General features: G+C 46.0%; 1 protein-coding gene across 1 annotated transcript in view; it reads right to left on the bottom strand.

Annotated features, from left to right (window-relative positions):
- Nucleotides 1-7629: 7629 nt before the first annotated feature.
- SLC16A2 (solute carrier family 16 member 2) overlaps nucleotides 7630-14391 on the bottom strand; it is a 136786-nt gene continuing 130024 nt past the window's right edge. Inside the window, exons 5-6 of the mRNA XM_043571295.1 lie at nucleotides 11815-12043; nucleotides 7630-10203 (exon numbers count right to left, since the gene is read on the bottom strand). Of these exons, the coding sequence (XP_043427230.1) occupies nucleotides 9983-10203; nucleotides 11815-12043 (450 nt within the window). The 3' untranslated portion in view covers nucleotides 7630-9982. The remainder of the gene's footprint in view (nucleotides 10204-11814; nucleotides 12044-14391) is intronic.

Raw genomic sequence — 14391 nt, 5'->3', positions numbered from 1 at the left:
AATGTATTTATGTCATTTACATTTAGTGTAATTATTGATAAGTTAGGGCCTAGGTCTGACATTTTATTATTTGTTTTCTGTTTGTTGCCTCTGTTCTTCATTTCTGGCTTTATTCCTGCCTTCCTATAGGTTTTCTTTTTAACTTTTTTTAGAATTCTATTTTATTTATCTATAGTGTTTTTGAAGGTATCTTTTTACATAGCTTCTTTAGTTGTTGATCTAAGTGGTACATTTTATGTACATAATGTACTGCAGTCTATTGGTGTTGATATTTTGCCAGCCTCAGTGAAATATAGGAACCTTACCTCCTTTATTGTCACTTCACTGTCCCCCACTTATAATGTTGTCTTAAATGATTCCTCTACATACATTGAAAGCCACATCAGACATTGTTATAAAGTTTGCTTCAATTGTCAAACATACCTTACAAAACTAAAGAGGATAAGGAAAATATGTTGTTTTACTCATATTTCTACTCTTTCCATTGTACTTTTTTTCTTTCCTGATGTTCTAAGATTCCTTCTTTTGTCATTTCTTTACTGTTTGTAGAACTTCCTTTAGCCATTATTTTAGGATAGGTCTGCTGGCAACAAATTCTCTTAGTTTTCCATTATTGGAGAATGTCTTGATTTCCTCTTCATTCCTTAAGGATATTTTCACTGGATATACAATTCTGAGATAACAGTTCTTTTTTTTCAGTACTTGAAAAATTTATGACTTCTTCCTTTTTCCCCTCAATGGTTTCTGATGAGAAATCCATTATCATTCTAATTGCTTTTTCCCTATAATTAAGGTGTTATTTCTCTCTTACTGCTTTCAAGATCTCTTTTGCCATTATTTCTTTGAATATGTTCTCAGCCACACCTTCTTTCTTTTCTTCTGGAACTCTGATGACATTATTAGTAATTTTTTTCTGTTGTAGTCCCACAGCTCCATGAGGTTCTGTTAATTTTTTTTAGTTTATTTCCTTTCTCTTGCTTGTTTTTTTTTTTAATTTTTTTTTCAACGTTTATTTATTTTTGGGACAGAGAGAGACAGAGCATGAACGGGGGAGGGGCAGAGAGAGAGGGAGACACAGAATCGGAAACTGGCTCCAGGCTCCGAGCCATCAGCCCAGAGCCTGATGCGGGGCTCGAACTCACGGACTGCGAGATCGTGACCTGGCTAAAGTCGGACGCTTTACTGACTGCGCCACCCAGGCTCCCCTCTTGCTTGTTTTTTTAAGTAGGCTCCACGACCAATGTGGGGCTTGAACTCATGACCCCGAGATCGAGTTGCATGCCCTACCAACTGAGTCAGCCAGACACCCACTTTTCTCTCATTTAGACAAGATAATTTATATTGGCTTTTTTTCAAGTTCTCTATTTCCTCTTTCTTCTTCATTCTGCTGTTGAGCCTCTCCACTGAGTTTTTTATTTCAGTTATTGTATTTTTCAGTTCCAAAACTTCCACTTGGTCTTCTTTATATCTTCTATTTATTTGCTGAGACTTTCTAATTTTTGAATTATTTCAAGCATGTTCATAAATTGAAGCATTTTTATGATGACTGCTTCAAGTTCCTTGTCAGATGATGCTAACATCTGTGCCATCTCGTTATTGTCATTATTATTTTGTTTTAAACTCAAATTGATATTTTCTTGGGTCTGGTATGATGTCCTTGTATCATGAATGATTTTTTATAGAAACCTGGACATTTTAGTTGTGTGTGGGTTTTTAGTCGAACTGTGGGTTTTTAAAAAATCTGTTTTAGCAGGCCCCTCTGACAGCATGCCAGTGGAAGAAAGGGCACACTACCTCATTACTCATTACTGTCAAGTTAAGATTCCTCACTGGTCCACCATTGACACCCCAGTGTTGAGGGGCTCCTCATTACTGCTTTGTGGGGGTGGCAGTTAAGGCACACCACTGGATTTCCTTTGATACCACAAGGGATGCAAGGGACAGGGATATTAGGTGTTTCTGCCTGACTGGGATGAAAGTTTGGGCTCCATACTTGGTCTTCTGAGACAGCACCATGGTGATGAAGGGGGGAGAGGTTAATTGCTATAACATGATGAAATTGAAAATCTAGGCTCTCCACTTTGCTTTGCTGGCTGGGGTGGGGCTGGAACAACAGTTTCCATGGTGTTTGACTAAAGTAAAGTGGTTATTGTGTAAAAGTTTTCTGTCTTTCTAGGCTGACAATTTCTGATTGGACAGAGAGGAAAATATTTTCTTTGGCTTTTTGTGTCAGTACCCATTGGCATTTTTGGGTTTTTGGCTTCTCCAACACCAAGCCTGGGATATACAAGGTAAAAACCTAGACCACTCACCTCAAGGAAGTCACTCCTCAGGTTCTGAGGTCCCTAGCTGGTCTACCTTCTTATCTCCACCTTTCAGAGTTTTTTAAAATTTGTTTTTCATATAATATTCAGAATTTTTATCTGTTGTTCATGTGAATTTTGAATAAGTAAAAACCAGTCCCAGAAATTTCAATGACTTTGAGGTACTTCTGTAAATCCCCTAAAAAGTCACAGAATACAGTGTGAAAACTACTGGATCTGAACCTCTCCACTATTTCAACCCCAACCTTCTTTGGATCTTTGATTTCCTCCTCGTATGACAGCCCTTAATTGTATTGACCAATGATTATGAAGACAGAGGTCAGCTGGCTAGAAAAAAGGGAATCAAGGTAAGTTTGTTTGTAGCCCCTGTGCTCTGTCAATATAATATTTAAAGTGCTCCTAGAGTTCACTAGTTATAACTATTTACAAAGCTACTGAACTAGAACTGGCTTTGCCTAGAACTCGACTTTCCCTGAAACCTGGCTGCCCCTGCTTTCCAGGCCCAGCATGGTTGACAGATGAGTCCTAACCTTGAAGGGACCCCACTTGGATGCTTGAAGCTGTTCATCCTAAAAGAAAGGCTTAGTCTAGGTCTTACTGGAATCAGGGAATTTAGAGCCTACCAAACAATGTGGTACTGAATGGTGGGGACTGCTAGATGACCAACCTCCCCTGTAAATATAGGGAATCTCTCACCTGGGAGTAGAAGAAACGAGGAGAAAGGCAATGGCCACAACTGCTGAGAGTCACAGACAGGAAAAGTCTACCTCACTGAGGTGTATGGGCAAAAGTTTAGGCATGTTCTCCACTTTTCCTTTCCATAGCTCCTGGCTTAGGAGCTCCCCTACCTTTAACTGCATAATATTTGCTACTCTTTCCCATCTCCTCTCTGAAGCTTAGCAAAGCACTGGAAGTCTAAAAGAGAGAAATCCTTTGAGCTAGCTATGTTGACTACTTGGACACACAAATCCTTTCCCATAAAAGTAGGTCCGCTCAGGAACTGTTCTTTCTCCACCCAATAACCAAATTAGACAGAAGGGCCTTTGCGGGGTCTCTGGGCATTAAACAAGGACCTGAATATTAGCCCTCAGTGGTAATAATTTTATTGAATAATAAGAGGACTGAGGGAGTAAGGCACAGGAGAACTCACTTTGGAGTTTTACCTCCATTTTGAGGCACAGAGTTACCCAGAAGACAGTGTTGTGTATTCCAGGGAAAGGCAGATTAGGGACTCCTAATTATTCTTCCATACTCCTCTCTTCATTCCTCTCCTTCCATAGGAGAGGCTGGGGTGGGTGGATGGATGGGGGGTGCACAAGGATTCTGGCTCAGCTTCTGCAGGCTTCATGCCTCCATTTTGGGACTGTGGTGCCATTACTGCCCAGTTTTCCTTGGGGGACAGAGGGGGCCTGGGGGCAGCAGGTACTGACTCCAGGAGCAGCAAGCAGACTTTCTGAGAAGTCAGGGGGAAATGAGAGATTCACTTATCTCCCTACTTTCTGTAAGGAAGGGTGGAAAGATCCTTGGAGAAGGGCTGGAAAACTGGCACTTAGTTCCTGTCAGGGCCTCCCTTTCCCCATCTGTAAAGCAGGTATAAGAGCAGCTGCCTCTCAGGGTTGCAGGGGGTGGATAAAATGTGATGAGGGATATTGGAGCACCTGTGAACTGTAAGTTGCCCACCCAAAGGTGAGGGCACCCTGTTATCATTGAAGGGAGTCTCTGTGTGTTCATGGAGCCAAAGGAAGAAGGAAGTGTGTCTGTGCATGAGGGGTGGGGGTGGGGCGAATGAGGAGGCTAGTAGTTGAAAGATGTCTCACTGACAGAAGGAAACTCTGGCCTTTGCAAGGCTTTGAGGTAGATGGAACTGCAGGGCTGAGCCTCCCAGAAGACTCCATCCTAGGGGAGGAAGAGTGTATGTGGCTGAGTGGGAGAGGGGAGTGGGAGTGGTTACCCTCTCCCTCTCTTTCACTCCCACTTGGGCAAATGGCTGAAGGAAGCAGGTTGATGGAGAGTAGGGTGGAGGAGTGTCAGATGGGGAGCAAATTGAGGAGGGGGCTCTTAGAGTCAATCTGGTCCGTTCATGTTTGGGGGAGGTTTCTCAAGCCTAGGAAATCCCACTAGTATACCTGTGTGAACCTAGGGCAGCTGGTGGGGGCTCACCTTCACCCTGAGTGGTATCCAGGGACCATGTGGTGAGGGAGCAGACCTGAGCTGGGAGCTCTCACCCACGTGGTTGCCCACCCCTCCCCAGGAGTTCTGGGGACAGCTATTATGGGGGACTCTTGGGATTGAGGAGTTGGTCAATTCTTTGGAAGAAGCAGCCTCATTGTGCTGACTTGCGTGGAGAGGCGCCCCACAGGCCCTGCCCAGGGTTGGAGGTTGGAGAGGCAGGCGGAGGGGGATGGCTGCTCTGGACCCAAGCGTTTCCTGGAGGCGATTCCCACCCCCAGTCCCCGCATCTCTGAGAGCCCCTTGCGCAGAACCGCTTAGATCCTTCACCAGCTGCAGGCTGACTCTAACCTTGGGGCCTTGGGGCCAGATCAGGTAAGGGGAAGAGAGAAGAGGGTCTCATGTAGGACAGAGTTGTCGCTGGTCCGGCCCGGATCGCCTCCAGGGCTCGGGACCAAGCGCTAGGTGGGGGCAGCGACACTGCAGTCCCCGGTGGTGGTGGTCTGGGCGGGGCAGTGGGGGCAGGGGGATGGAGGAGGAGCGCAGCCCGGGACACGCGGCGGTTGCGGTCTGTTCATCTGGCTCTCTGAGCAGTAGGCAGGACCTGGCGCTGGGTTCTCTCGCCTTTCTTCCCGCCCCCTTCCCCTGGGCGGGCCTGATTCCCATCTGAGTATAGCAGGGTCAGATACATCTCTGTGGCGCGTCTCCCGGGTTCTTACCCTCCTCAGACGCGGAAGTGGATGGAGGGCCACAGGGTGGAGGAGGCAGGAACCTTGCCCTTTCCCGCCCAGTGTAGCCAGAGGACGGTGGCAGAACCAAGCGATGCCCGGGACCCGCGGGACCACAGCCCCATCTCCATCTCCAGGCACTCCCTGAGTGTAGGGTAGGCATGGAGACCTGGTGGGAAGGGATACCTGTTAGCACCCCCATTCCCGGATCCCAGGGCCCAGTCGTTTTGAAGGCAGTGTAGCGTGGGTGTGCAGTGGGAAAAGGAGGGTAGCAATTGCCTGTCTCTAGTCTCTCATCTCTGAAGCAGGTATGGCTGGGGGCGCTCTACAGGTACTGTCAGTCTATGAGTCCTACTGGCCAGGCAAGAGTGCTGCTGGGCTAAGCTCTGACACTTGTTAGATGTGAGCAGTGGTTAATTTTATCTGGCTGGGCTCTGGCTTAGCAGGAAACCAATGTTGAGGAGCCAATAGTTCTCCCAGGTGGCTTTGGCCAGGGGGAGGCCAGACAGTAAGGTGGAAATGCTGGGGCCTCCATCCTGGAAGGGCCATGGTGGTTCCTATTCCCATCCCAAAGCTCTGAGGTCTGTAAGCTGTGGGGCTGTTGGGATCCAGAAGAGAAAAATGTATCTCAGAAAACAGATAGTGTAAATTCCTTTTTTTGTTTTTCTCTTTGTTTTCTCCACCTCTGCTTCTTTCATTGTGAAATCCCTGAGTTCTAGCAGAATGTCTGACATATAGCAGGTCCCTAGGAAATATTTCTGAATGACTTGAAAATCAGTCATGGAACTCTGCTTCTGGTGACCACTAGGGAGAGTTGGAAGGCAGGAATTGAAGGGCCTTCTGAAGCAAAACCTCCTCAACCCTTACAGGAGTGGTGTCTAATCCCTTTCCTTATGCCTCTGGAGTCTCCTGTACATTTCAGCTCATTAAAATTTCAAAACTCCCTTCAAGGGTTCTGGTTCAAACCAGCATCCACCCTATCTAGGTGCCAGCTGTCAGACATCAGGGATTTGCTGGGGGGCACCTGTAATCCCTGTCAGCTGGCCTGTTCTGTTGCTGTGAAGAAGTGGCAGGCAGCTGCTGGCTCCTTCTTCAGACCTGAAAAGGCCCTGGAGGAAAGCATGTGCTCATAAAATTTATGGGATTCCACAGCTTTGAAATCTAATGATCTGAGTGATCAAACACAGACTGGGGCCTTGGGGCTACTGGAGGAGGGGATAGAGGAGGCAGTATAACTTGGGTGGGAGAGCCCTGGGCCGGGCAGCAGCACAGAGTAATTAGTCTCAGTGGGAGGAGATGAGGAGTCTGGTAGCCTACGGATGTCTGCACTAAGTCAGGGGAGAAATGACAATTGCCAAGAGCTGAATGGTAAACCACCCTCTTTTAGAGGAAACCATCCCCCTCTCATTACCCCTCCCCTGTTCAGTGTATGGCCACAGAGAGATGGACTTTATTTGTACCTCTTGGGTTACTGGAGATGGAAGAGCAGTAAGTGGGGCCAGCTTTCCAAGGGCAAGGCTGCATGAAGGTTTTGAGTGCTTAGGAAGAGAGAACACCAAATGCATGTGTTGGTTGAGGGTGAGGGTAATCTTGAAAAGATGTGATATGCTAAAATCAAACTGTTCAGATTTCTTTTTTGCTTGGAGCTGGTCCTTTTGACATCCTTTGGGAAATGAGCTCACTACATAAGTTGTTAAATGAAGTACACAAATTATTTCCCCCTTCTTGAGTTCGTTTCCTCATCTGTAAAATAAGGGATTTGGACTGGACTGGAAGTCAATTACCTGAGTCCAAGTCTCAGTAGGCTCTGTCACTGATGAACTATGTGAACTTGCTCAGTCCCTTACTATCGCTAGGCCTCAGGTTTCCTCACTTAAATTCAATGCAGAACGTGGACAAGGGAGACTCAAGTTACTCCCATCTTTTGTCATTGTTGTAGGTCTCTCTTTTGCATCACCCTCAATTCCAGGATCTGTTGCTGTTCTGACTGTGTAACCCAGCTATACCAGTCCCTTCAGGTTCTCCATCAATAACAAGGGAGAGGATTAAATTGGATTGTTGCTAAGGTCTATGTCCATTTTCAACATGGCATGTAAGTCCCAAGGCAGTAGCCTTGGTCGGGCCTCCACTGAGCCTCAGCCACTAATTGTGTTCTCATTTTGTAAAGTGACTGCTTTTCTACTTTAGAGCTCCTAAAAATCTAATCCTGAATAGATTATATTAGATTAGATTAGAATCCACCCAGCTCCAAACCCCCTATATAGCTCCTTTGCCAATTTCTGCTCTCACAGAGAGTATAGACCCTGGCAGAAATTTTATTTGAAATGAAATTTCAGTTCTGAAGCCAAACTTCTTGCTGTTAACTAGGTTGAGTATTTCACCCTTGTAGGCAACACACATACCAAATCTAGATTTTTAGATATGTTTATTTTGTTCCAAACCTTTTGAGGATTTAAATGTCCCAGATCTCAAGCTCCCAAATTTTGTTCGTTTTCCTAGATTTAACTGTGGTGCATTAGAGACTGCATCCTACCCGAAATATTAATACTGAGCTGCTTTCACCAACCAGCATTCTCTCCAAAAGCACACAAGCTCACACATGTACATGCACATATGTGGAAGAAATAAACTGATATCCCACTATGTCATGTGACAACTGATAGGGCAGATTTGCGACCTGTGAATGTCTTTCCTTCATCTGGAGAGAAGTAGTTGGCACCTGATTTTTAAGAGCTATCTTCACCTTTAGCAACAAAAGATGCTCACCTCAAGGCCTTCACCTTGAGGCCCTACAGAACTGCCCTTTAGTGACTTGGTAGGGGAAGGACAGGAAGAATGAGAGCAGGGGTTTGTTGCTCTAACATTTTCAGTGGTCAGTTACAAGGCTTCTGGGGCCCAGCTCCCCCTGTTCCACTGCTTTTGGAGCCAACAGGATAGTAATTAGGCCCCTTCCTATCCACAGGTCTAAGAGCCAGTGGGTTTTCCTTTGGGGGGGTTGATAAAAGCTGGACTAGGACCAACGGAGGGCATACAGGACTTTGGACTTGAATGAGGCCATCATAGGCCCACCATGCCACAGCTGCCTGTTTGTAGTGGAAAATGTTATGGGTGGGGACCACTGTTTTCTTTGGAGCTCCTCACAGGCAACCTCATCCTTCTGTCCCTGGGATGGCCCTGTCTTAGGGTGGCAAGTCACTGTTAGCTCCTAGTAATGGCCAAGGATGCCTGACAAGAAGGTGATGAAAGATTAGAGAAACAGGAGCACAACAGACAAATGCCCAGAATAGGGAGAAAGAGACACAAAGAGACCAAGTAAGGAGAGAAACTGAGCTCCTAAGGGGGTGAGTTGTGCTAGCTTGGACACAGCTTGGCTGGGAATGCTCTTCAGCAAGAGTGTTGCCCAGAATCTGGGCATAGGGGAACATCTGGCACCTATTTCAGAGGGATTAAGATGGTCCAGACGCTACCTTTCCTGGCACCTTTAATGCCTGCTAAGCAGAATGGCTCAGAATGCCCAGCATGGGAGACACATTCAGTGGTAAAGGCTAGGAGGCTTCCCTCTTCCTAAGAGAAATTGTTCAACACTACATGCAGCTGCTGCCTCTACCCTTGGGGCATCCAGGTTGGGAATGGGATTTTCCCTAAAACAGTCCCTTTCCTGCCCTGACCCAGATGGTAATATTAACCTATCATGAATAATGAGAGATGGAGGAGTTGGTCCTTTGCCAGGTCAATAACTATTGCCTCTCCCCCAATCATGCCCTCCTCCATCATCAGTCCTCCTCTGCATGCTGAAATGAAAGGAATTTCTTCACATTTCAGCAGATGAATATAAGGATGGGGAGCTGGTAGTGCCTGCAAGTTACTGCACTGGCCTGGAAACTCTAAAAATCAGTGAGTGGAGCTTCATGGTGTTTAAAATCCCTTTCCCTATGTGATATTCTACTCGTCCAGTTTATAATTATAGAAGCTTGAGCTAAAAAGTAAGATGTGGCTCAGCCTGAGATGAGTGGAATTAATGACATGTTAGGGGTGGGCTGGGCCAAGGTGAGGCTGATTGGCACAAGCTCTAGATCCCTCCTGTCTTCAAGCACCCATGCATCTATGACAGTCATAAAAAGAAATAGAGGGGGAAGAGAAGGGAGAAGAAGCAGTAAAGGAAACAAATGAAGGGAAGAAAGAAGCGGACTGTTAACCAACTGTATGATGGGGAAACTGTACACTTGTAAAGTGATGTCACCCACAGCTCTTGGGAAGCCACAGCCCTCAGAGGCTCTGAGATTAAGCAAGGCTCATTGTCTGATTTTACCTCTCTGCCCTTTCTCTTCCCCTTTACCAATGGTTTCCAAGGACAGATGACAAGGAAATCCTGAGCACACAGAGGCTTGGGTCTTCCCACCAGGCTCCGAGGGACACAGTAGCACCTTTGGAAGTTGCTTTTAGTGGGTGACTAGCAATCTGGGGCCAGGAGGTACCATCTCCAGGTGTTAGAAAGTATATGGAGATGTTCCAAAGGCCAGGGGGATCCCAAGCTTTTCTAGATCCTGGGAGAAGGACCCTGGCAAATTTAAAGGCATTAACAGGGAGAATTTGGTTAATGAGTTTAACAGGAGCTTTGGCTCCAAGGGGATGGTCAGGTGTCTGAACTGCTGTGTGTGCATGTTTGAGAACAAGTGTGCTGATGGCAAAAATGTAAAAGCTGAGCAGGGTGGAGTGAAGGGAAAGGGTTGGGGAGAAGCACACAATGGCAAGGAAAACACATTAGATTGGTTCCTCAGGGATGGGGGAGCCAGGCAGCAGCTCCCCATTAGGGTCTGCATCAGGGGCCAACATTTTATCCTTGCTGGAATCCCTTTGCTCTTTCTTGAACATCCTTTGATGCATCAGAGGGACGAAGAAGAGGATTATAGCCCCAATGATTGGGGGCACACCAGCAAAGTAGAAGGCCACATGGTAGTCCCCAAAACAGTTGCGGAGGAGGCCTGAAATAAGAGACAAGTCAAGTTCAGCTTTGCCCTTTTGCCCAAAGGTGCTATCTGCCTCTTTTAGGGGCCATCACAATGCCTATCCAGTGGATCTTGGCCTGCACTACCTTTACCCAGGATCCCCTCAATTTAAACATTCACAATGAAAAAAATAAAACCTCTGTTACAAATTCAGGTGGCTCCTCTCTGAGGTAATGGAGTTGCAGGCGCTTGAGGTTAATGCTTATTATGAAAGAGGCTAATGAAGCTTCTCTTGAAGTTCTCCATTTTTTACTTTCATGAAGCTACAGCTTGACTTCCAGTCACTCCTAGGTATGGAGTTAGGAGGGAAGCTAGTTCAAAAGAGTTCCACAGATGGCCAAGTCTTGATTTATAGTGATATACCCTCCACCCCCAACTTAGGCTAGAGTGTTCTTATGGAACAATTCAGCTAAGTTTCTGTTTTCTCTTTCTCTTAAGTGCCCTTTCTCTGAAGTTCCCATTCACCCTAAGGGAAGGCTGTGTATCCTTCATCCGGTTATAGATATGGTTGGCCCCTCTGGGTTTCTATAGGTTGCTAATAACATGGATATGTTTGGCATGGTATGCAAGTATTCCCCTGCTTACCTTCAGAAGCTAACATGGGGCACCTCACAGGAAAGATGATCACAGAAACACTACTGAGGAAAAGAAAATAGGCCCTTGGGCTGCTTAGATGGTAAGCAAAATGGAAAGAGATGTGGATTCTGGGATCCACCTCTGGGACTGGGGGCTGGGTAGAGGCTCCCCTCCTTCAGTGAGCCCCATGGCTGTTGCACAAGGGCGTGGGTGGAAGCTTTTGTCACTGTCACACAGCATGACATGCCCTTACAACACCTTGCACACAATTGGTGTTCAAGGGATATTTGTTGAGTTAGCCCAGTTGGATAGCCTAGGAAGGCTAACCCACAAATCAATATTTGCATTAAATCCTAAAGAAAAGAAATGGAATTCTCTTTTCATTGGTTTTCCTTGTTTCCTATGTCCCCTGGGGTATCAACAATGCTCTTTTGGGAGAGTGGAGAAGGAAACTGAGAATACTGAAAGACAGCAAGCCAACACTTTGCCTACTACCTGCTAGAAGTAAGCCTCACTGGCCCAGTCCTAGGATTTGGTTTTAATCAAAGTCTCTTCTACAGGCTTAGTTCAGAAGCCAATAGAGAAGGAGGGGGAGCATCTCTAAGTCTTAATGAAGCCAGGGTCCACTTTCTCTTCTCTTTCTGCCCAACTACCTTGCAAATAATTATTTGCTTATGAAGAGAAAGATAGAAGACACTGAACCAATAGAATGATCAAAAAGCCAAACCCATTTCTCTCTTTACCCTCCTGGAATCATCCAGGCTGTCTAAAATAAACCCCACTGAAACAGAGAGCCATGAACAGCCCATTCCCAAAAAATGAATCCATGCACATATACTGTAGTTAACCTCTTCCACTAATAGAGGTAAGAGGTTTCATACACTTTGACAAGGCTGCTTAAATAGAGAATAAGAGTAAAAAAAGGACTTACAGCAGAGGTACTCAGGATTGCTAGGGCCCAGGGAAGACAGGACTCCCACACTCATGCCCTCCCTGTAGTATCAGCCTCACCTGCAATGGGGGGCCCAGCAATCATCGGCAGGGCCATCATGCCAAGGAGGTAGCCAATTGCCTGTGAGGCCTGCATTGGGCCCACCAGCTCAAATGCGATGGGGGCCATGATGGTGATGAAGAAGCCATCACACAGGCCCAGGAAGAGGCAGACAACGATGAGGCCCCCAAAGCCCCGGCACAGGGGAATCATCATGGACATCAGGCCCAGGAGCAGGAAGGAGATGACCTGGAGGAGCAAGGACCTTAGGTCATGTTGTGCTTGTCAGTCAAGACCACATAGCAAATCATATCTCCTTTCTCAGGGTTTCATTTCTACCATCTATAAATTAGGACAGGGAGTGTCAGCAGAGAAAGCAGTTGAGCTAATTATGTAGGCCCTTTCTAAGTCCTGCACTGAAAGATTCGAAGTTTTTAAGACAGTCCCTACTTAACTGTGATTCCATCAACATTTTTTAAAAAGGTAAGGGGTATGGCCCCACCCTTAAGAAGTTGTCTTTTCACTGGACTCTAAGCTAAAAGAAATTGCTGTTGTTCTGATCTTGTGTTTGGCTGCCCAGGTATTAGGGTCTGGGATCAGATCATGCTGGTGTTCTCAGATCCAAGTAAGGTCTGAGAAGAGGAAGAGAAGGAAATGAGGATAACTTGAATGATGATTAGATGGGGGCATGAATGGAAGGCAGAGCTTTCTGAAATAAGAAAGGACGCAGCGCTCATTTATTGGGTGGCCACTTTTAGAAAACACCTTGGCATGAAGAAGACCATTGGGAGGTTCACCCAGGTTCCTTATGATTTAGGACATGAGACACACCACCCATCTCAGCATGGCTGTGGGGTCCTCTGGACTTGGTTGGGTACCATGCAAAGACAACAAAGGGGACTTTAAGGAGAACCAAGACACTAGGAGGGGGTCTAGGGAGCTGAAACAAGTTCAGGGGCACTGACTAGCTACTGGGCTTTCTTTAGGCTGAGCAAAATGACTCTAAAACAAAGAAGCTGCCTTTCCAGAGGCTGGTTTTTCCCACTCAAAAGAGAGAAGAGAAACTGGAAACACAGTTGGTCTTTTGATTAAGGTCATCTGCAACCTGTGTCAGTGAGCCAGACTGAAGACCTGGGCTGCAGGCAGGGAAATAAACCCCCTCCTCTCACCCACTGTAGCCAGCAGAGCCAGGTCATCGCAGGGTCAGGGGTAAGACCTGATCTGTTTACCAAAGCCTTAACAGGACCCAGGATTTTCTAATGCTTCACACAGGAGGGTAAACTTACCCAGGAAGTGTAAGTGACCACAGAGTAAGGGTAAATCACCAAATCACCACATGGATGGGATAGGAGGGTCAAAGGCTCTTTCAAGCCTTAAAGATTTTGTGTTGTACTGGCAGTGGGTTTGTTAGGTTGATTGGTTGGTTTTCAGAGAGGATAATAAATGTCCTGGACATGCCATGTGAGGAAATCTCTTTGCAAGAAAACTTTTTGAACTTTTGCCTAGGCTGTTTTGGGATAGCTAGGTGGAATCTAGGAATAAGAACCCTGATATTCCAGCTCGTCCTCTAGGAGATTCATGCACAACTAGAAGATAAAACCAGATCCACCTATCAATCAAGCCATAATGGTATGGCAACTAAGAGTTAATAGCGTTATACAACACAGAGGATCCCATTAACTGATTTCTGTCATCTCCAGTTACTACCTATTGTATCTAGCTGCTGCTTAACATCCTCCATGAGGCCTTGAAAAGTTCAGAAATTAAAAATCTCTCTTTAAACTGAGAATCAGACCTCAAGAATTGGCCCAAAGTGAGGTTGTCCTGTAGGCTGTCACCATTTCTTTTCTAGCAGACTGTCAAAGGGAAGTTTGTATATCAGATACATGTGCCTGTCTTTTCCAATAGTAGGAACTACAGGGTCTAGTGGGTATCTCTTCAGAACCTGAAGTTATGTACACTCCTTTCCTCTCCCAAGCCTATACTCCTGTATCTGACCCAGGGAGAAAGGGAGGCAAATTCCTGTGATGGAGTATCTTGAGCAGCTCAAGAGGAGTTTATCCATTGTCTTGTGTTCTTAGCCTGAGACACTTGCCAGAAAGATGTGTTTGGACTCATCTTTCCCTTTCTAGGTCTCAGTTCCTCAATTTGTAAAATGAGGCAGTTGGACTATAATTGATAAAGATATATTTCAGCTATAACATTCTAAGATTATTTTATATTACTCTAAGTGGCAAAGTTGGGTCAAGTAAGACTGGAAAAGGGGAGAGAATGTTGGGTGGGTAGGGGAAGTGATCAGCAGAAGCACTGGGTCCTAAGCCTAGTTCTGCCTCTGACTAGTTAATGCCTCCACCTCCCTTGGAACTTTCTCTACACAATAGACAGCAAAAGCTGCTTGGGCCCTACTTCTCTCCTAGGGACTGTAATGAGAAATGAGCTATATGGCTAGACAGGGGCTGCTCTTTTCCTCAAGATAAAGTCCTGTCCCAATGCCAGCACTGTTAGCATCTTGGAGCTGCTGATACTGACAGGGAAGACACACAGGGGTGGCATGTGGAAGAAGCTGAAAAAGACATACATTCTCCTATACAAAAAGC

The sequence above is a fragment of the Prionailurus bengalensis genome, chromosome X, assembly GCF_016509475.1.
Source record: "Prionailurus bengalensis isolate Pbe53 chromosome X, Fcat_Pben_1.1_paternal_pri, whole genome shotgun sequence".
Taxonomy (NCBI): domain Eukaryota; kingdom Metazoa; phylum Chordata; class Mammalia; order Carnivora; family Felidae; genus Prionailurus; species Prionailurus bengalensis.
Note: the sequence above shows the minus strand (reverse complement) of the source record. Positions and strands in the feature narration are given on the sequence as shown.